This window comes from Equus quagga, chromosome 11 (assembly GCF_021613505.1).
Source record: "Equus quagga isolate Etosha38 chromosome 11, UCLA_HA_Equagga_1.0, whole genome shotgun sequence".
Classification (NCBI taxonomy): Eukaryota; Metazoa; Chordata; class Mammalia; order Perissodactyla; family Equidae; genus Equus; species Equus quagga.
The window spans coordinates 100,785,529-100,808,711 of NC_060277.1; the positions used below are offsets into that span (position 1 = coordinate 100,785,529).

The window sequence follows — 23,183 nt, forward strand, 5'->3', positions numbered from 1 at the left end:
GTCCTTGATTGTGCCATGACCCCAACATCTGTTGTCTTCTCCAAGCCCCTCTCAAAGGAGCTGTGTGCTGGGGACATGAAGGTGGCTCTGCTGGGCCCAGGAGCCCCTGGATCATGGGGCTCTTAGCCAGGCTGGAGTGAAAGGAAGCAGAGAGGTGTTGACTTGGTGGCCATTGGGAATCACGACAACAGCCAATATTTCCATAGCACTCACCCTGTGCTGGGCACTATGCTGACTGCTCTGCAGATATTAGTTCTTCTAATCCTCACAACAACCTTGTGGTGTCGATATTATTATCCCCATTTTAGAGATGTGGGATTAGAAGCAGAGAGAGACTAAGGAACTCACCTAAGGATGAGGGGGACTTCTGGGTTACTGGTAGTGTTCTGTTTCCTGATGGTACTGGTTACATGAATATGTTTCAGGTTGTGAAAATATGTGCACTTCTATGTGTAAATTATACTTCGATTTAAAAAAACAGAATCTTGCCCAACACTATAGGAAAAGGATGGTGTAATTTCAACCCAGATGGTCCGGCTTGAGAACATGTGCAGTTAACTACTCCACTGAAATGGGCTATTGTCCAAAAACTGGTCATTGGTCTTCAGTCCTTTTTGCTCCTGCATGGCCTAAAAAAATTTTGAAAATGTACTTCCCCTCCCCTACATTTTTAAGTTGACATCTGAAGTATTTAACTGATAAGTTTAAATAGTTGCAAAGGATGTAATTTCCAGTGTGTGGTAAATATTGACACTTTATAAATGGTTTCATTTACATTGATCCATTTGGACCCAAATAGCCTAGAGATTTAAGAGCCAACATTATTCATTTTAAAAACACCAGAACAAGCTTTTCTTTAGCATTATTCCTTTTTCTTTTCTCATAATTCCACTCTATTCCTCCCACAGTTTATGCTCCATGTAACTTATTTCCATACTTTAAAGTCTATTATTGATAACCTTATCATATCTGTTTGCAACACAAATATATATATACACAAATTGAAATTTTAAAATCGATTTTTTGTAAGCTTACTAAGGCTTTAATGGTTACACTTATTAGTACAGAGTTGTTCAAGACAACATAAATATATGTTCAAATTCTTATAAAAACAAATTTTATTGGAAATAGATCTCTTAGAAGAGGGTATTTTCCTCTCAATTCATGTGTGTGGATAAATATCATTTTTTTATTAGAGTAAGACAAGGTTCAGCAACCTTTTTCTTTCCTTTTTTAAAAACTTAAGCACAGAGAAAACTTGTTTACATAAGTAAGTAGCTAGAATTCCAAGGGGTTTGTGTCACTCAATTTAAATTCTTTCTGAGTTGTCTGTTAACAATCTAACAATTCAATACAAACCTTCTCTCAATACTCCTTTAGTTTTACTGAAAGCAAAGAATTGGAAACCATTTAAATTATAGAAATGTTACCTAGATTGGACCCTCCTCCACTTCAGACTCTGGCACAGGTATATTTAGGGCTTGAGTAGCGTTTGCCTTGGGACCCGGCGGGGAAGGGACGGGCAGGGAACTGCCAAAAACTTAGAGCCAAGCTGGTCGGGTCGCTGCCTATTGAATTCCAACCCTAGAATTCCGAGCATTTCTAGAAGGGCCAGGAAAGCGAGGAAAGGCCCGACGGAAGCTGGTTTTCAAACGGCGTGTCTGCGGCCTGCCCTTGGGGCACTGGGAGAACAACTCTCCGGCTTAAACGGGGCGTTGGCACGAGTGGGGAATTAAGGTGGTCGCCGTGTGGCGCGGGCCAGGCTGACAGGCCGCGGGGCTCAGTGCTGCGAAATACAGCAGGCCCTCCGGTAAGGTAGAATTTTAATTTTTTCTCGACAGCGTGGAGAAGCTGCTCGGAATAGCAACTGCAGAGGGAAGTCTGAGCAGGTCACACAAGAGGTTTGCCTCTCAGACGCTCGGCCTAGAACTTGAAGGCCTACTGCTCCGCACACTAGTCTCTCTGCCACCCACGCCCCCATTCACCTGCACTGCGCCGTTATCTGTCTGACTGACATCTTTGTCAGCCAATGATCTTCGGGGCTGCGAAAGCGCCTGCCCCCTGGGGTTGGGCGGGGCAAATAGTTGAAACGACAGACATTTATGCCAATAGCGAGAAGGTTTCAGACGCTTCAGGTGCAATAGCCAATGAGGGGAAGCAATTGTTCGAAAGGACGTGTCAGGCAGCCAACGGTCGGCGCCGCTGCGGGTGTCGCGTGGCTTCCGTTCGAGAGGGCTGGGCGGCGTCTCAAACGGAAGGTGGTGGTTGTCCGAGCCGAAGGGGGTTTGAAAGTGGGGTCGGGCCCGTCCGTAGTTGTTTGTTGCCGCGGCCCTGCTTCCGGACTAGGCCGTTCCTGCCCGCCCCTGCCCCGCCTCCTTCTCGACCCCTCGGTCCCCGGCCCGGCTCCCCGCTCGACTCGTGCTCCGCCCGCCGCAGCCCGCTGCCGACCGGGCCCGCACTGCGGCCCCGCCGCCGCCACCATGTCCCTGCACGGCAAACGGAAGGAGATCTACAAGTATGAAGCGCCCTGGACCGTCTACGCCATGAACTGGAGTGTGCGGCCCGACAAGCGCTTTCGCCTGGCGCTGGGCAGCTTCGTGGAGGAGTACAACAACAAGGTGGGCCGGGCAAGGGCTCGGAACCCGGCTGGCGGGGAGCGGGCCCCGGGAGCGCCCTTTCCGGGCCGGAGCCCAGGTCCCAGGACCCTCCTGTGAACTTGCCTTAGCGCCACGGAGCGGTTCCTCTGTGGCCGGCGCTGTGCAGAGGGTTTCTCATTCGTTGTCTCATTTAATCCTGGTAGCTTTCCTGTGTAGTCAGGAGTGTGGTTACCCCCATTTTACAGATGGGGAAACTGAGGCACAGTGTTGTGACTTAACCCGAGTCAGATGGCTATTTCATGGCGGAAACTGGTCTCAAAGCCGAGTTTACACCCGAAAGCTACGCGGTTTACCACTCCTGTCCCTCTCTTCTCCGGCCGCCTTGCTTCAGTTGGGGGGTGGAGGAGGGAAGACGGAGTGATGGCTGTGAAGGAAAATGCTGGCGCCTCACTTGGTAGTCATTCACTCCTGGCCACACCAGATTTCTGTTATGACTCTTCACTGCGCAGCTCCCCACCACCACCACCCGTACGACTATTTATGCCCCCAGCCCTTCTGCCAGGATTGCTGTTGCTGCCTGACATCCGTCCTCTTCAGAGTAGTCTCTTTTTGGAAATCTGGCCTATGGCCGTGATCCGGTCATTGTTTTCTGAGTGGAGGAGGATGCCACTTGCCGTATCTTTTGGCTTCTTTCATGCTAATACAGTTGTCTCACCTTGAGTAGTTTCTTTCTGGACATCCACAATTTGAGAACCCTTCATAGAAACACGGGTAGTAGGAGGAACTTTTTAAGCTGGCAGTGCAGCATAAATTTATTTTTGAAAGTTGTTGAATAAGTCACTTGGAAGAATTTTCTTTCCTTTACCCCTTTATCTTTTCCTTTTATTGTATTAGAGTAAACATTGTGATTGATAGTGATCAGAGCAACTGAAAACCTTGGCTAGTAGTGGTTAAAGCCTGTAGTCCTGCTTGACGGCATGAACACCATGACTTAAGAAGAATAAAACTGTATGGACAGTGACAGGCATGGTGCAGGGAGAAAAAGCCAGATGACCTAGGGTTGGGTCTTGTCTGGTCCATTGACTAGCTGTGGGGCATTGCACAGGTCACTCTTATTTCTGACCCACAGTTTATTGTAGGAAAGGGGTTCTTTTTTTTACACATAAAGGTCCTGTAAAAAACATTTGAACATAGTAAGTTCGTTTACAGTTTTTCAGGAGCACAGCTGTTTCTCTAGAGTTAGATCTTGTCTCCTTTGTGATGGGCTTAGGAACTCTGCCTGGCACATAGTAAGCAATTTAGAAATGTTGGCTATTATTATAAAACCTACAATTGAATATAGTGCCTATAATTGAAATAAAATCAAGGAGAGTTATATGGGTGTTAGGTAAATTTGACTTTTGTATTTTCCAGAGAGAAATCAGGACCTTAGGTCAGAAAGCTACTTCAAAAGGTTATTATGTTCATTCCTCTGCCTTTTAAAGACTCAGGGGAAAAAATTCCCTTGATTCCTTTCAACCAAACCCATTGTGTGGTCTAGAAGCTTCTTGTAGTCAGATTCCAAGTACTATAATGTGCTGGTTTAAGCCCATTTTCTCTTGTTCTACCTGGCTTAGACACTAGCTCTGATAGAAGAACTCTGGTATTTCTCCTGAGTTTTGGCAATGTCTGTGGTCTTTAGACATGTAGTATTTCCCCTGTTTTGTGGGGAAAGATGGGTGGCTGTTCCTGGGCTTCTGTTCTGCTTAGTTGCATGTTTCAGGGTTGGTTTTGAATAGAATTGGCAGTGTGATGGGATTTATTTTGCCCTAATATTTAACTAGCTGACCATTTGCGCTTTAAGATTTAACATCTAGAAGACATTTTTGAAGTTCTGAGAAGGGAAACTGTAGGTATCTCTGATACTTTTTGAAGAATACTGGTGGTGAATCCGGGTAAGACCGACCACCTTGTACACATGGGATGAATGTTTCCCTTGGCAGCCTGTGCTGATTCCTCTGAGATCTTTAATGCAGTTACTTTATCTGTTTGGCACCTAATGATTTTGATTGTATCATATAATTTTTCATTTCTCAGGATTTGTGGCAACCTTTTAGAATTCTCATTCATTTGCTCATCAATTCAACAAATAGTAGTGAACACATACACATGTGTTTTAGGCACAGTGATGATACTTAGTAACCTTCTGTAGCCTTTGTTAGTAGATGTGAGATTGGCAGCAATAAAGAGAAAGTCTTTTAGTACGCATAAGTATTTTTGATAGATCTTTGGAATTTTGCAGTGCTCCATCAGTCCCTGGCAAGACTGTCAGCAGGGGAATTTAAAATATAAAATTCTTCTGGTTTTAACTTCCTCCTTTCTTTTTTCTAGACAATGAGAGGACTAATTCCTCCATGGGACCACTGGATAAATTGCTGCTGCTTTTTGCTTTTTGCCCTAACCTGGTTCACACAGACTTATTGGAGATGCTGTGATTTGAACAAGGAATGAATCTGTGTTCTGTAGGTAGTCTGGCCTGCCTGAGACCACAATGCCAGAGCTGAGCGGTCAGCCTCTGTGCCAGGAGCCGAAGGGGTGCTATGCCAGAATTCATCTCAAAGTTTGACAAGGCAGGACCTCTCTGCAGACATTGATCAGCAATAATCAGTTAGGAAAAGGCTTGAAGGGAGGACAAATGGAAAAGACCAAGAAAAGCTGGTTTATTCCCTCAGAATTTTGCTTTAGCTGATTTTGGTTATGTTAACAATTGTGGGAAAATGTTCTACAGAGTAGAGTGGTAAATTCATTTGGATAACTTGGGGGCTTTTTAAAAAATTCTAGATATACACACGCATTCACCTTCATGTTCTGATATTAGCACTGTGTGTAATAAAGTGGAATACACGGTTTCCTCCCTCGAGGAGCATATAATAATAAAGTAGACATGGCACTTTTTTAATTTTTTTAAAGTATAAGAGTAAGGTGAGCAGTAATTTATGTTATTGTTATGAAAGTCATGGAAAGTGAAGATGTGTTCATGCCTCCAAGAAGTAAATATTTTATGTTGCATATCTGCTCCTTAGGAGACATCTGACATAGTAATATCCACAGTTTAAAAATGAGTAAAAATGGGGCTCCCCCCGTGGCTGAGTGGTTAGGTTCATGCCCTCTGCTTTGGCGGGCTAGGGTTTCACCGGTTCGGATCCTGGGTACAGACCCAGCACGGCTCATCAAGCCATGCTGAGGTGGTGTCCCACACAGCAGAGCCAGAAGGACCTACAATTAGAATATACAACTATGTACTGGGGGGCTTTGGGGAGAAAGGGAAAAAAAAAAAGATTGACAACAGATGTTAGCTCAGGTGCCAATCTTTAAAGATAAAAGTAAAAACTTGCTTCACAGCCTTTTCTTTTTAAGGGCATTTGTTTCACATGTTGAGGTAAGGTGTTGTGAAGCAATAGTTGCAGAAAGGCAGTGGAGGTGAGAGAGAGAAGTTTAGCAGGAGGACGGGGAAGACTATGGAGAAAAAGGCAGCAGGGTAACCAAAGCATTGCCAATGTGATGATTAAAGTCAGATAATTTTTCTTTATGCTCCACCCATAAGTGAGGAAGGATGGCAGTATGATGAAGATCGAATGGGTCTAGGAGATGCTGAGGAAAGATACCTGTGGCTGCAGGTTTCAAACTCAGAAGAGCGCAGTTCTCCACCATAGGATTTTAATGGGCAAAATTGACAGTCTTTTGCTTGGGACATTGAGAATGGTGCACAGGCTGGCAGGAGGAGCTTCTCCAGACCCTGTTTGACACCTTGGGTGTGAGGGGAGCTAAGTTATACAAGGAGACACACAGACGTGCCGTCTTCTGTGGATCATTAGATGAGGCAACTCGGAAGAGAGATTGAATTGTGAGCAGCTTAACAGCTCCTCACCTCTGTTGACTGGGGAGCTGCAAAAACTTCAAGTGTTTCTGCTAACTTGGAACATGGCCTTGGCCTCTCTCCCTTAGGAATCTCCTTCAGATCATCTAGGAAGAACTTGCCTGTTCAAAAGGAACCAGCACAGTAGCTATAGAAAGATACTATAAGAAAGGAGGGGAAAAATGGGAAACAAGTGGCAGGTAAAGTACCCACACTAGAAAAATGTTTTTACCTCCGTTGAAAATTAATGGCCAGTCCTGCCACCATAAATTCAAAGAACTTAAAATAAAGAACTCCAAGCAGAGATACAGGGGATCAGGTAAACTAAGGCATGGTAACAGGAGAAAATGGAACATCAGCAGGTAGAGCCCAGGAAAATAGTGGAAGAGAAAACAAAAATTATCACAGAATTAGAAGCCTCATTGGAAAGAGAATAAAAATGAAGGCAAACTGCTGAAAACACAGTGAAGGATAGGGAAGACAGACTGAGAAAATGAATAGAAATTAACTATTAGAATATAATAGATGCAGAAAATAAAGATGATCTAACTTAGGTATAATTGGTGGCCCTGAAGAAGACCAAGGAAATGAAACACAAAAACTCAAATACATAGTTGAAGAAGACTTTATAGAAATGAAGGTTTGAAATAATGAGTTCAAACTGTGTCAAGAAAAATTGATGCAGAACGTTTGGCACTGACATATTTCCTAGGAATGTTTCTACATTTTAAGGGTGAAGAAGGAATCTGGTGGACATCCAACCAAACAATTGAGGCCTCTCGAAGAGGAGAAGGAGGAATTAGGCTAGCCACATTTGATGATAGAAGATAAAGGAATAATGTGCAAATCTGCACCTATTATAGATTGTGCTATTATAAATACCTGAGAATAGACCTAAGAATATATAAATTTATATGGGAAAATAATGCACTTTTTAAAAAGATAATTTAAAAAATCGACCATGTATTTAGAAAAAAATGTTTTAAGTTAAGGGAAATGAACAGATTGGAAAAAATACTACATGTCAAAACTTATGGGAAGATGAGGAAACTAAAGCCCAGATAAGCTAAGTGACTTGCCCAGAGTGACATAGTAGGTAAAAACAGGGCCAGGACTGCAGTACTGTCTCCAGACTTAAATATATACTGATGTGAAAAAAAAATTGGGAAAAAAAGAAGGCAAGTGTTGAAAAACAGAGGGGAACACTTGCCCTACCAGGTGTGAATAAACATACTGGAACTGGTACAGTTTTAGCCAGAGAGATTGGTGGAACCACGTAGAGTGGTCCAAAGCAGATCTAAGTATATATAAAAATATAATATGTGATAAGATAGAACTTTAATTCACTGAGGAAAAAATAAATTGTATGACATAAATTGGTTGTTCCTCTGGCAGAAAAATTTAGGACCCTGTAATTCACATCATATATGAAAACTAATTCTGGATCAAATATCTAAATGTAAAGAAAAGTCCCACAAACAATAGTAAAAGAAAATTGACCAGGAAATTTGTACTAGGGCAGTGAGGGTAAGCAGAGGAGAAGGCAGTCTTTAAGCCAATCATTAAATCCAGTGTCGACTAAGGAAAAGATGGACAATTTATAATACATACAAACAAAACATTTCTATGTGAAAAGATATCCTGTGGACAAAGTCAAAAGGCAAGTAATAAGCCAGGGGAAAGTATTTTCAGAACATGACATGGGCCGGTCCGTGGCTGAGTGGTTAAGTTCGCGCACTCTGCTTCGGTGGCCCAGGGTTTTGCTGGTTCAGATCCTGGGCACGGACCTGGCACCGCTCGTTAGGCCATGCTGAGGCGGCATCCCACATACCACAACTAGAAGGACCCACAACTAAAATATACAACTATGTACTGGGGGGATTTGGGGAGAAAAAGCAGGAAAAAAAAAGATTGGCAACAGTTGTTAGCTTAGGTGCCAACCTTAAAAAAAAAAAAACAAGAAAAACCAAACATGACAGACAGTGGGAGCTAATTTACTTCATGTGATAGAAAAATGGCCAAGAGTAGAAATAGCGAGTTCGTAGGAGAGGAAATGCAAGTGATTGGTAAATAGGAAAAGATACTCAACTTCACAGGTAGTTAAGGGAAATGAGAATTGACCTTGTGATGTTATTTTTCCCTTTCAAGTTTGTAAAAATTAAGTTATTGCTTCTAGTGTTGTTGACGATATAGAGAAATGAACACCTTTACATATTGCTGGTAGGAGTGTGAGTTGCCACAGTCTATTTAGAAAATAGAACAGCATCTATTAAAATTTATAATGCATATACCTTCTTATACAGCAGTCCCATTCTTGGAAGTTTGGTTTCCGGATATAAAGACAGCAGTACAGGGGCTGGCCCTGTGGCTGAGTGGTTAAGTTTGCGCACTCCTCTGCAGGTGGCCCAGTGTTTCGTTGGTTCGAATCCTGGGCGCGGACATGGCACTGCTCATCAGACCACGCTGAGGCGGCGTCCCACATGCCACAAATAGAAGGACCCACAACGAAGAATATAATACAGCTGTGTACTGGGGGGGCTTTGGGAAAAAAAGGAAAAAAATAAAATCTTTAAAAAAAAAAAGAGAGCAGTACATAAGCACATATGTACAAGACAGTAGTGGCAGAAAGGGGAAACAATGTACACCGTTACGGGAATCGTTGAGACATATAGTATGGTACATTTATTCTATGAAATATTGTGCATCAATTAAAAGAATGAGTTAGATCTACATACATATTGACCTGAGGGATGCCCATTATTTTGTTTAATAAAAAATAAGGTTTACATTGGGGCCAGCCCGGTGGTGCAGTGGTTAAGTTCGCACGTTCTGCTTCAGTGGCCCAGGGTTCGCCAGTTTGGATCCCGGGTGCGGACCTGGCACTCCTTGTCAAGCCATGCTGTGGTAGGCATCCCACATATGAAGTAGAGGAAGATGGGCACAGATGTTAGTTCGGGGCCAGTCTTCCTCAGCAAAAAGAGGAGGATTGGCAGCAGATGTTAGCTCAGGGTTAATCTTCCTCAAAAAAAAAAAAAAAAAAGAATAAGGTTTATAGCATTGGATAGGATATAGTATCCCGTTTTTCTAAAAGTTAGAGAAAACTTACACTTGTGTATGTATATGTTTGAGCATAGAGAAGAGTGTAAAAGCAATGCACACCAAATTAATAATGTGATATATTGGAGATGGGATGTGGGGAAGTTATTAACTTTTTTTTTATATATACTTCTGTACTTTGATTTTATACACTGGTCATGCACTTTATAGTTGTCTTACAATCTAAAAGTACATTTAAAAAATAAACCCAATTGAAAGATCATTAAAGTAGATAAAACTTGTACGTCTGAGCAAGAAAATGGTAGAGAATATAATACTAAGGGGTTCAGGGTAGAATTTTGGTGTCTAAATTCTACCACTCACCTTCTTTCCCCTTGGGGGCTTCTTATCAAGGAAGTTATATACAAATAGTAACTAAAGGAGAAATCTAGACCCACTATTAAATGCTGAACAAGCACCTCCAATGTGGTGCTACTGCCTGGTAAACTGACTTAGAAAAATGCAGCTTATTCTCAGTTTAAATGAGGCTTTCTGTTTTTCCACTTCTAATTCAAGGGCAGACCCAACCTCACCTCCTCCACTCAGTTGAAGGTGCTGAGAAGCTGGAGCAAAGGATAGCTAGACTCATTCTGCGCAGGCCAATTTGCCTTTGCACAAGGGAGAAGGATGTGCAAGAGCAAGAGAGCTGTCATGCTGTCTGCCATGGAGTGGTCAGGCCCACTAGTGAGACATGCCCACGTGCCTGACTTGGGCTTTAGCGAATCAGCTTAGCAATTGCTAGTTAAGCGTGAGGATGGAAGAGCAGAACCGTCAGCCTCAGTATTCCTCCAAGAGGGAGCGGAGCAGAAATTCATCCTTCCTGTGGGCATGGGTGGACATATGGAATGGGGGAGAGGAGTGTAAAGAATGAGAGTGCTACAGTCAGAAATCTAGATGAAAATAAAAAATCTGTTTTAAGGGGAAACAAAATACCAAACTTTTCTTAAGAAGTAGAAAATCTGAATAAAAATTGTGGAAGAATTGAAAATATAATCAAATATCTACCTCCAAAAAGGCACCCCCCCCCCCCAGAGTTTTATGGGCTTACCAAAGGAAATATATAACAAATAAAGGCACAGTCTCCATCTGTAAGAGCTTCTACAAATCAATAAGAAAAAGATATACACAACTTAGTAGAAAACTTGGCAGATGTTTTAAGTTGGTGTTTCTACATAATGGTGAAGAGCTTGGGTTGTAGAATGGGACTACTGATATTTAAAGTGTAAGATAGTTCACCTCTCTTTTACTCAGCATCTTCTGACACCGGGAAGAATAATAGTACCTACATCATGGAGATGTTGAGAGGATTAAGTGAGGTAATCCATGTAAAACTTTAAGTATAGTGCTTAAACTCAGTCCGTCATAAGCACTCAGATGTTAACAGTTGTTATTTAGAAATGAATGTAGTCAGTAAACAGATATGCTCAGTCTCAATAGTAAAATGATGGCGAAATGCCATTTTTCATCAGATTAAAAAACTGTGAAAGACTGATTATTTTCAGTGTTTTTAAAGGTATGGGGAAATTGGCACTCATATACTGTTAATGAAAGCGTAAATGGAAGCAACCTCTTTGAAGACTGTTTGACAGAATCTATTAACATTTAAAATGTGATGCAACAATTACACTTCTGGCAATCTCTCCAATAAGAGAAAGCATCTGTACGTGTGTACAAAGTATTGTTTATAATAGCAAGACAATAGATATAATAACTATGAATTGTTGAATCAGTTATGGTGTGCTTACCACACAGTCTGCTACAGAAGAATGAGGTAGAGCTACCTGTACTGACATGAGAAGATCTTCGAAGATACATTGTTAAAACTAAGTTGCAGAATGAATTTTATGGTCCAAACCTATTTATGTTTTTTTAAAAACCTACCATTTACACATGTATGTAAACGCACAGAGAACCATTTGGAAAGATACACAGCAAACAGTGTTTTGAGTGTCAGTGAGTAGAATTAGGAGTGGAGTTAATGGGAGACTTTACCACTTTCCTCTGTATTATATGAATCTTCACAGAGAACTTATATATTCTTTTCATCATTAAATTTTAAATGTCTGAGTATCTGAACAAAAAATTGAATAACAGTGAGAGCCAGTTGTTATTCCTCTTGATACCTGGTTGGCAACTTGGAGTAGAAGAGCTCGAGTCAGGCTGAGGATAGAACTCACGTCTGCAAACCCAAATTCTTTGGGAAGATCAAGAAAGATTAAATCCCAGCTGTTTTTTGACTTCTTCCTTGGGTTAGGTTCTGTTGCGCAGAAGTTGTCAAACCTTGCTGAATCAGGTCACCAGGGAGGTTCTTAAGAATATAGACTCCTGAGGCCCACTTGATGCTTGTTGAATCAGAATCCTGGGCTAGTGTTGGGGAACCCGGGAATGTGAAAGCACTCTGGGTAAATCTGATAACCAAGTTTGGGAACCATTGCTGTCAGCAGTACAAGCAGAAGTAAGACACAGGCCCTGTTTTTAAGGCATTTATTAAGTGAAATAGCACAAGGCAGTAATGTAAGTACTTTCTTGAGGCAGGATGGCATAAGTCAACCCAATAGGTGGTATAGATAGGTACTGAAAGATCCCTGCACCAGGAAGACTGCAGATGGTTACGAAGGAGGTGAGATGTAAGGATATGAAAAGCTCGTACAGTGAGTAAGGCACTCTCCTAAGCAATTTACATGCATCGGGTGTTACATATAGCTCTGTGAGGTGGGTACTGTGAACATCCTCACTTGATACATTGGGAAACAGGTTTAGCAAAGTTAAGTAACATGTCCAAGGCCCTAGAGGTAGCAAATAAGGAGCCCTGGAAGCCTGATGCCACTGTGCTGCATTGTGGACAGGATTTGGATTGATGGAAAGGAGGTATGAGGGTTTTACAAGCATAGAGGGCAGTGTAAGGAAAGGGATGGGAAAGGGATGGGAAGCAGTGAGTGGATAAATCAAAGTGGAAGATAAGGTAGGCTAGGGCCGGGTGGTGGAAAGCCTTGAATATCTACTTAAAGGGATCCCGAGTGGCAAGTGCTCACAAGAGCTGATATTTTGAGGTTTGGTGGGAAATCTCTGATACTTTGAAAGGCAACTTTTAGAAGTGAGTGTAGCATTTTCTCTTCTAGTTTAACCTCACAGTGTTATTTGCATGGTTAGAGAGAGGGATTGTGTCTTTTATGCCTGCTGCTGTATCCCCAGCACTTAGGTCCTGGGACCTAGTAGTCACTTGGTAAATATTCGTTGAATAAATGCATGAATGAAATATCTGGCTCAATCTGTATGAGAGGTTTATTCTTTATTCTGCCCAATGAGCCCCAAAATTTAGCCTCTTGTCTGTTTTCTCCCCCCACCCCAAGGCTGATGCTAATTTTCTCTGTTCCATCTGGAGTCTTTCTTCTTTACATATTATTTTCAGCAAAGGTCAGCACGTCAACTTTTTAATTTCCTAAGAACATTTCATTCAGTCAAAATCCCTCTTGTGGCCCTCCCTGGTTATCCCCTGCCATTGTCACCAGCAGTCACCATAAGCCCTTAACCTTTCCCACCTCTTGCCCTGTGGATCTCTGGGCTGAGCTCCCTGCCTCTAGCCTTTTCCTGGATCCAGTCAGTCCTGCTGGAAATTACCAGGCCTCATACTCATACCTCCAAGGCCTCATAGTCTTCTCCCTTCTCAGACACCCTCACTGGGAAAGTCCACCTCAATCCTCACTTTGCTTTCAGGGCTCTCCAGCCTGCCCTGGGCACACCTTCCCAGCCTCATCTGCACTGCTGTCTCAGATGGTTCCTCTCGAACAGATTTTCATTTTCTTTTTCTTTTTTTTTTTTGAGGAAGATTAGCCCTGAGCTAACTGCTGCCAATCCTCCTTTTTTTCCTGAGGAAGACTGGCCCTGAGCTAACATCCATGCCCATCTTCCTCTACGTTATACATGGGGATGCCTACCACAGCATGGCTTGCCAAGCGGTACCATGTCCGCACCTGAGATCCAAACCGGCAAACCCCGGGCCACCGGAGCAGAACGTGCGCACTTAACCGCTGCGCCACCAGGCCAGCCCCTCGAACAGATTTTCCTGCTGCCATCAAGTGGGTCATTAAGTTTGCCATCTTAGTACATTTGTTCCTTCTCTCTCATGTTCCTGGGATGCCTTCCCTTTCTACTTTGTCTCCCCAGAACCTTTCTGTACCCCTTTGTTTGCTCAGATCCTAACTCCGTTTTTCCTCACTTGCCCACTTTGAATGATTGCTCTTTCCTCTAAACTGTTACCAGTTTTTGTCTGTGTTTTAAATAAGCACCTAATTACATGTTACCTTGTGACATCACATTTATTGCTAGGCTAGGCAGTGTTATTGTGATTAGGGCAGTGGATTTTTTCTCCTTTTATATCTTCATATGTTATCTCCCCCAACACATTATATGATTTTTGAAAGCCTTTAAGGTGCTCCATAAAAATGAATATTTATATTTGGTCATCATACAGATTTTTCAAAGTCAGACATGGATGGCAAGATCTATAAATATACATAGAAAAATCCTTAAGAATTTACAAAAAAAGCTACTAAAACTAATAACTAATTTAGCAGAGTTATAGGATTCAAGATTAATAGGCAAAAATTAATTATATATAGTAGCAATAAACAATTGGAAATGGAATTTTTAAAACTTCCCTTTATAGTAGCATAAGAATACTTAGGAATAAAGTTATTAAAAGAAATCCAAGACTTGTACGTTGAAAACTTAAAACCATTGCTGAGAGAAATTAAAGAAAGCCTAAGTAAGTGGAGAAATATGCTGTGTTTATGGGTTGGAAGAGTCAATGTTGTTAAGACAGCAGTTTTTCCAAACTGATTTGTACGTTCAACATAATCCCAGTCAAGATCTTAGCAGGCTTTTTGTAGAATTTTACAAGCTGATTCTAAAATTTACACAGAAAAGCAAAGGTATAGATGGCAAAACAATTTTGAAAAAGAACAACCAAGTTGGAGAACTCACTGTCACTTCAGGACTTCACTAGAAAGGTGCCCTCATTGACTGTGGTCCTAGGGAATGGATAGGCATATAGATCAGTGGGACAGAATTAAGAGTCTGGAGATAGATGCATAAATACATGGTCAATTGATTTTCAACGCAGGGGCCAAGGTAGTGCAAAGGAGGGGGGATAGTCTTTTCAACAAATGATGCTGGGACAGTCAGATATTTGTGTGTAAAAAAGTGAACTTTGATTCATACTTTGCATCATATAAAACAATTAATTTGAAGTGGATCATAGACCTACATGTAAAGCCTAAAACTACAAAATTTTAAGAAGAAAACGTAGGAGAAAATATTTGGTGACCAGGAGTTGGGCAAAGCTTTCTTAGCTAGGACACAAAAAGCATGAGCTATAAAAGAAAAGAAATGATAAACTGACATTGCCAAAATTTTACAGTTCTGTTTTTCAAAAAACACTGAAAGAGAATGACAGAACAGCTCTTGATTGTGAGAAGAAGTTTGCAAAACACGTAACTAGCGACTTGTATCCAGAATATACAAACTCTGAAAACTTAATAAATAAGAAAACAACCCAGTGAAAAATGAAGTGAAACTCTTCTGTATGAAACTATAATGGTGGATGCATATCATTATAGGTTTGTCAAAGCCTATAGATTGTACAACACAAAGAGTGAACTCTATTATAAACTATGAACTTTGGCTAATATTGATGTATCACCGTAGATTCATCAGTTGTAACAAATGTACCACTTTGGTGCAAGTGTTTTGATAGCAGAAGAGGCTGTGCATCTGTGAGGGCAGGAGATATATGGCTGTTCCCTGTGCTTTCTGCCCAATTTTTCTGTAAATCTAAAAATTAAACTCTATTGTCAAAAGAAAAAGGACAAAAATATTTGAACAGACTTCACCAGAGAGTAAATACAGATGGCAAACAAGCAAATGAAAAGATGCTCAGTATCATTAGTTACTAGGGAAATGCAAATTAAAATACTACTGCACACTTATTAGAATGACTTAGAAAAAAAAAAAGTTGGCAGTACCAAGTGCTGACAAGGATGTGGAACATGTGGAACTCTTGTGTATTGCTAGTGGGAATGCAAAATGACACGACCACTTTAGAAAATGGGGTGGCAGGTTTTTTTTAAATAAAATTAAACATATGCTTACAATATGACCCAGCAATTCCACTCTTAGTTGTCTACCCAAGAAAAATGAAAACTTGTCCAAGGAAAACTTATACATAAATGTTCATAGCAGCAATATTTATAATGGCCCCAAAATAGAAAGAACATAAAGGTTTATCATCTGGTGAATGGATAAATAAATTGCAGTGTTTCCATATAATACAATGTTATTAAAACACTACTGATATACACAACGTGGATGAATCTCCAGAGCAAGTAGCCAGTCACAAAAGACTCAGTACTTTGATTCCGTTTATCTGGTATTGCAGAAAAGACAAAACTATAGATCAGTGGTTGCTTGGGGCTAGGGGTAGGGGAATGACTGCCCAAGAGAACTTTTTGGGGTAATGGAAATGTTCTATTTCTTAATTATTGTGGGGGTTACACAACTGTATACATTTGCAAACGTGTACATTCCAAATCATTGAACTGTGCGCTTAAAGTGAGTAAATTTTATTGTATGCAACTGTACCTAAATCAAATTGTCACACACACAAAAAAGGAATATACTGGTATCTAAGACTGAAGTCAGAAAGATAAGAGTAGGGGCTGGCCCGGTGGCGCAGTGGTTAAGTTCGTGTGTTCCGCTTCTTGGCAGCCTGGGGTTCACCAGTTCGGATCCCGGGTGCGGACGTGGTACCACTTGGCAAACGCCATGCTGTGGTAGGTGTCCCACATGGAAAGTAGAGGAAGATGGGCATGGATGTTAGCTCAGGGCCAGTCTTCCTCAGCAAAAAGAGGAGGATTAGCAGTCGTTAGCTCAGGGCTAATCTTCCTAAAAAAAAAAAAGATAAGAGTAGAAGGAATTCTGTTTTGCTGCTGTATGGTTAATCTTATCCTCTCAGTATGGATCTTTACCAAAAATTTCCTATTCTCTCTTGAAGTTCATAAGCAAATCTATACTGAGTGGGCATTTCCCATTGAGCGAAGTTTGACAGCAAAGGTTGGAAGTTAATATTGGTCTAAAATTGACTCTAAGGAAAAGTGGCCAGAACCAGGGAACTTTCTCATCAAGGGCACCCACTCGTTTTGCCAGTTATAGTGCTTTGGGTTTTTGAATGCTCATTTGACCCACCCTTATGTCTAAGCATGTTACTAGCCAGTGTGTGTGTGGGGGGGCAGTTTGTGCACAATTGCCTTTTTAAGTGAGATGTTACTTTGTTGTATGGGACTGTACAAGAGTGTTTGATATTCCTGGCCCCTGGGCGCTAAATACCCACAGCACTTCCAATCACTGGAGTATCTAAAACCACCTACACATTGTCAAATGCCTCTGGGGTTGTGGGGGATGGTGTAACTGACTGGGAAGATAATGCAGTTCCATGTTGAGTCAAGAGTGCAGGAGTTGGAAGAAAACCTGTATTTAAATTTGTCTTTGCCTTTTACTAGTCTTGCAGGGTTGAATGTAACTCAACCCCTCCCAAGTTTGGGCTTCCTCGTCTGAGTAATGGGATGGTTGGACTAGATGCCCTCTCGCTGTAATAGTTCCTGACTCTGCAGTTAAGTGTGATACAGCGTTGGGACTTCTTTCACTGACCAGAGATATGATGTATTTGATACTGCTCCAGAAAAACAAATGTTTATGTGGCTCAGTTTTGTTGTTACAGGTTCAGCTTGTTGGTTTAGATGAAGAGAGTTCGGAGTTTATTTGCCGAAACACCTTTGATCATCCGTACCCCACCACAAAGCTCATGTGGATCCCTGACACAAAAGGCGTCTATCCAGACCTACTGGCAACAAGTGGTGACTATCTCCGTGTGTGGAGGGTAAGCAGATGCTTGATTAGCAGCTGGACCAATGGGCTTTCTCCGTGTCAGCTGTTATTAGCATGGAGGCACAGAGAACAGACTGGGGTTGGAGGGAGTGAGTGTCATTGCAGCCTGGGAGAAACAAATGGTAGCGTATCTGCAGTGACCTTGTTTGGCTCAACAGATTTCCTAGTAAATCTAGCCAAAATTCCTTGAAGTCCTGCTGCTGGCTGCAGTCAGCCCTGGAAACCCGAGGCCCAGTTAACCTGATGTAATGATGATCACCTTCTGTGGGGGTGGGCATTCTTGAGGCCTCTTATTTTGTTTACAGCCAAGATATTTTTGAGTAAATTAAACAAAATACCAGGCCATTGAGTCTAGTAAAGTGTGTGAATGGATTATGGAGCCTTACTTCCCCTCTTGGCTGAGCTCATTGTTAGCAGCATCTCCTACAGCCTGGAGGATACAGAGATTTCGGGTTGGGCAAAGTGACCTGGATACTTTGGGCAAAGACCTCTCCTGTAGAAAAATTTGGGATGAAAATTTGGAAAACAAAGCTGGGCAGCGAGAAAGCTTGGAAAGAGTAGCATTCAGGGAGTTCCTCTGGGTTTTATTGCTCTTTATGATAAAAACCTTCCTCCCCTATGTGTTACATTTCCTAAGATATTGTCTAAACGGGGCTTTAAAGATTTTTTGCGAAAGTAAGTCTGGCTGAGTTTTTAAATTATTGTTCCTTCAGGTTGGTGAAACAGAGACCAGGCTGGAATGTTTGCTAAACAATAACAAGAACTCGGATTTCTGTGCTCCTCTGACCTCCTTTGACTGGAATGAGGTGGATCCTTATCTTTTAGGTAAGGGAGTGAGGGAGTGCGTATTCCAGTTTGAGGAAGCAAAGATACATTTTCTCAGCTACATTATCACACTGGGCCAGTTTTTAACCAGGGACCTGAGGTACATGCATCATCCTGGAACAGGGCCAGGGAGGAAAGAGGCTATATACGGAATGTGGTTATTAATTCCTCATGTGGAGTTGAGCTTCCCATGTGTGTACATCTTGTGTCTGCAGTCAGGGTCTAAGGTACTAGGGTAAGGACTGAATACTTGACTCTCTGGCTCTCCTGCTACCCTCCCTGTGCTCAGGAAGTGTTTCTGGCATGTTGTCTCCTGGGCTGAACAGAGGAGTAGGCACAAGGAGAGAAGCTTGCCTGGAAACCTTATTCCTGTCAGCCACTGACTTGCACTGGTTGTTTCCAGGTACTTCCAGCATTGATACGACTTGTACCATCTGGGGGCTGGAGACTGGGCAGGTGCTGGGGCGAGTGAATCTTGTGTCTGGCCATGTGAAGACTCAACTGATTGCCCATGACAAAGAGGTAATGAATGCTGTTCCTCTTCTCTTTTCCTCAGCTGCCTTCTGTGCCCTCAGTGTGAGGTCAGCTTATTCTCTCACTGTTTTGCAAGTTACGTGGGTAAATCATGGTATAATGCTGACGTTTTCTTGTCTAAAGAGAAAATAGTAATGTGTCAAAGCAGTGGAGAACAACACTGTTGTAAATGAATGCGTTCTTTGGGTGATATAAACAACTTATTCTATAGTCTATCATTTTTCTTTTCATGCCAGAGATTGCTGTTTGTAATAACAAACTCTCTTATAGGCAACGTTAGACTTGATGTGATTAAAAAAATAATGTTAGAGTAACACTTATCTTGAAATATATTTACTTTTGAGGGGAGGGAAAGGAGGTGGGAGGGAGGCAGGGAGAGGGAAAATTTCCTGGCAGACAAACCTAATTCATCAGTTTTTCTCTAAACTTGTTTTATGAAATTCTAGTATGTTCACTTAATACTTATACTTTTAATACTGTTTGGAATTGGCTATATTTTATTTTGATGGTGATGTTTCTCCTCTGTTGATTGGAAAAGCCAAGGAGAGCTATTTGTGATCATGTTGTAATCAAAGCATTCTTCTGAGTGATTTTGGAAAATAGTCATCAGTCTTCTCCCAGAGCTGCTGCATGCTCCTGGTAGTCTGATTTCCTATGGGTAGTATTTCCTTTTCTTTTCTACCTTACCCTGCACAGCGAGGAGTATTAATGTCTGTACAGATAAAAAGGATGCCTTGACCTTAGGTCAGAAACTTGAGGTTGTCCGCAGAATGGGAAGCTGATGACCAGTTTATCATTCTTAGTAAGGGGTTGTTCTTTGGCTTTCTGTGCTCCTAAGGGTAAGGTCTGTTACAAGGCTGCTGGACGTGGCTGCTGCTAAACCACGGGGCAAAGGAAGAATTTGTCCTGCAGAGAGGACCAGTAAGGAACTTCTGGAAACCCCTTGGCATCAAGTGGAACAGGTTGCTACATTTTAGTTATGTGACAACTTAGCCTGCTGTTCTCTGTCAGGGTCCAACCCAGAAAACTAGAACTACTCTAAATATTTAAACTGAGGGGATGTAATCCAGGGGATTGCTTACATAGACGATGGTAAACTGAGAAGTCACTAGAGAATAGGAGCAGCAGGAAGCTGCTACTGCCTGTAGGCTGGAGGGGCGAAGGGAGGAGGCAGGGTTCCTGGAGCCCAGGAGCTGCAGCTAGAACCCTGGAGGGAACACAGCCATTGCCAGAGACTCTTCAGGGAACAGAGAGAGGGAGGAGAAATGCCTTAGCTTCCCCCTCCCAGAGGGAAGGGCCAGGAATCGATCTTAACAGCAAACAGGCCCTGGCCCAGCACCCTGGCCCTGAAGAAATGAGCCTGAGGATGGTTGCTCTGAGGCAAACAGTGATCCCTCCTAGCACCTTTCATTTTTCTCAGTCTACCTCTCTCTGTCACAGTACAGACTTGTTTGGAGGCTCTCATTGCTGCCTGGTGGATTGGTGTAGAGAAGGGTAGCATATATCTGGGAGTTGTCACCTTCCCTTGGTTCATGATGAAATACACTGGTGGAGCACAGATGAAGGAGCAGTCAGTTAAAGCTGAGAGAGCTTTACATACTCGGCCACCTTGCCCATGGGCATCTTATCACTTAGTGATGCTGCTGTGGTGTCCCTGTTCCTAGGAGTTACTAAGAGCTGGCCCTTGGGGTGCACATATTGATATAAACACGCCCCTGCCCTAGCATAGCTGGACAGAGCCTTGATCTGTCTGGCCTCCTTGTGATGACTGGCCCAGTTCCCTTTTGAATTACTCCTAATTCCTACCATAGAAAGAGAAGTGTAATTTCTTCATAGTCAGCCAGAGGAAAAGGAATTTATGAGGTTGAATAGAAATAGATGCTTGTTTGGCAGTGTCCCTTAGTAGGCAGAACCTCAAGACTGCTGGAGTCATGATATTTAGTGAGAGATTCTACTCATGTCTCCTCAGAAGTCAGCTATTATCCTTAACCCCAGAACATCGGTTTGGTTTGGCATTTGTTTTTCTTTTTCAGTTTTTCTCTCTCTGCTTGTCTGGCTCTGGCTTTGTCTGTCTCTCCATCCTTTTCTTTCTCTGAAGCTCTCCATTGCTCTCTGCCTCTTTTCTTCTCAGAGACGTTAGTGGTGTGCAATGTTTGCAGCAAGTAATAAATGCAGAAAATGATTCAAAACCTAAATGGATTCACTTATAGATACAAACCAACTAGGAGAAGAAACAGAGCATGTCCTAGGACAAAAGAGTGATACTGAACCTCTTTGTGAATATAGGAACATCTGAGCCTCCCATAATTCAACTGCTATTACCTCTTTCTTACAAATAAGTCTCAGGTCCAGGTTTCACAGCAGAACCACGTTGGCTGCTATTAAGTGGCTATAGGAGGGCTGCTTTCACCTTTCAGATCAATGATCTTGGCCTTAATGTGGTCATAGATCTGCCTCTGATCACACACACATGAAAGCCATCAAGGTCCAGGAAATACATGTCTCAATCCTGGATCGTGGCAGAAGACAGCTACTGACTCTGGCTTCACTGAGTCTGTCCATGCATTCAGAATACCTGATCAGAGCTACTGTGCTCTTTTGGTCAGCAGAGTCTGTGCCCTTTGTTTTATCACAGGGGTTGGAGAAAGAAGACTTGGAAAGCAGGAATGTGGGAAGAAGCCAGCCAATTTTCATGGCAGAAGGATCTTCACTCTTTGGAAAGTCATTGGTGTTAGAACTCTCACCTACACTTACCTCCTTCTGTGTCACTAGCAGGGGTTTAGATGCACTAGGGATAGCAAATTTTTCTGCTGCAGAAAAAGGAGGTAACGGATCTGAACCTGACTGGAGCTTCTTATTCACCAACAGGTCTATGATATTGCATTTAGCCGGGCTGGGGGTGGCAGGGACATGTTTGCCTCTGTGGGCGCTGATGGCTCGGTGCGGATGTTTGACCTCCGCCATCTAGAACACAGCACCATCATTTACGAAGACCCACAGCATCACCCACTGCTTCGCCTCTGCTGGAACAAGCAGGACCCTAACTACCTGGCTACTATGGCCATGGATGGAATGGAGGTGAGCATCCCACTTCAGGCTAACATAGGCTCTGCTACCTAATTATATCTAGCACTGCTCAGTATATCTAGAAGAGTGGTTCTCAACTGGTGGCAGTTTTCTCCCCAGTGGATTTTTGGAACTGTCTAGAGACGTTTTTGGTTGTCCCAGCTCAGGGGAGGGGAGCAGTGCTACTGGTATGTAGTGGGTAGAGCCCAGGGATGCTGCTAAGCATCCTACAATGCACAGGACAGCTCCCACAACAAAGAATTATCTGACCCAAAATGTCAGTAGTGCCAAGATTGAGAAAACCTGATCTAGAATAAGGACTACATGTTAACAACTTTTAATATTTGGAGAGTTGGAGTCGGAGCCAAGAAAAGCAATTTTAAAAAGTAAACTCAATCATACATGCTTATGGTGCTGTGAATAGAAGGAGTCAGCTTTCCCCTTCTGTCATCTGGAGAGACTCTCAGCTTCAGCATGCAGATAGGGAAATGGCAGCTCTCTGTAGCCTGTTACGGGATAAAAGCAGTAGTGGAGATGATGCCGTGATTAACTTTGTTTTGGTGAAAACCGCACCTCATATTTCTTACATTCCAAATTCTGCTTTGGGGACAGGGGGTTCTCATTCTATCCAGCTGAGCGTGCACAGAATTCTTAATGCATGCACCTAACAGGACTTGGTGGATTATCCAAACTTATGTTATCTGTTCCTGCATCTCCCCTTCCTTGTCAGTCTGAAGGCCTTGTGTTGCTGAGATTCAGACTATAGATTACCTGTGTTGTCTTTTTTCTTTTTCCTCAATCCTGTAGCAACTTTTGGGACAGAGACCCTCTGTCTCTAATAGTCTTTAAATCCACAAATGAACTAGTTATGCTTGAAAAACATTTTTTTTTCTTGTGTAGTGTCTTTTGTTTTTTCTGCCATACTGTGAAATTCCTCTATCTTTTACTTGTCATTTCTACAGGTAGTGATTCTGGACGTCCGAGTTCCCTGCACGCCTGTTGCTAGGTTAAACAACCACCGAGCATGTGTCAATGGCATTGCTTGGGCCCCACATTCATCCTGCCACATCTGTACTGCAGGTAATCCTGGTGGGGGAGGGAAGGCATGGGGAGGAAGAGTAAGGAGATCTTCCTCATGTCTCCTTAGAATTGTAATCCTTACTGTTTTCAAGGATAGCCTGAGAGATTTACACAAAGTAACTCAGTTGAGAACCTCCCACACGTGTGAA

General features: G+C 42.4%; 1 protein-coding gene across 12 annotated transcripts in view; it reads left to right on the forward strand.

The window, feature by feature from the left end:
* Positions 1-2,247: 2,247 nt before the first annotated feature.
* Positions 2,248-23,183, forward strand: part of DCAF7 (DDB1 and CUL4 associated factor 7) — a 28,142-nt gene continuing 7,206 nt past the window's right edge. For all 12 annotated transcript variants that reach the window (XR_006890555.1, XR_006890556.1, XR_006890558.1 and 9 more), the window contains exons 1-6: positions 2,248-2,618; positions 17,363-17,521; positions 18,243-18,354; positions 18,758-18,876; positions 21,757-21,966; positions 22,917-23,034. Coding sequence is in view for 3 of the 12 variants with exons in the window: in XM_046675162.1 (XP_046531118.1) it covers positions 2,481-2,618; positions 17,363-17,521; positions 18,243-18,354; positions 18,758-18,876; positions 21,757-21,966; positions 22,917-23,034 (856 nt within the window). In the remaining 9 variants the exon portion in view is untranslated. The remainder of the gene's footprint in view (positions 2,619-17,362; positions 17,522-18,242; positions 18,355-18,757; positions 18,877-21,756; positions 21,967-22,916; positions 23,035-23,183) is intronic.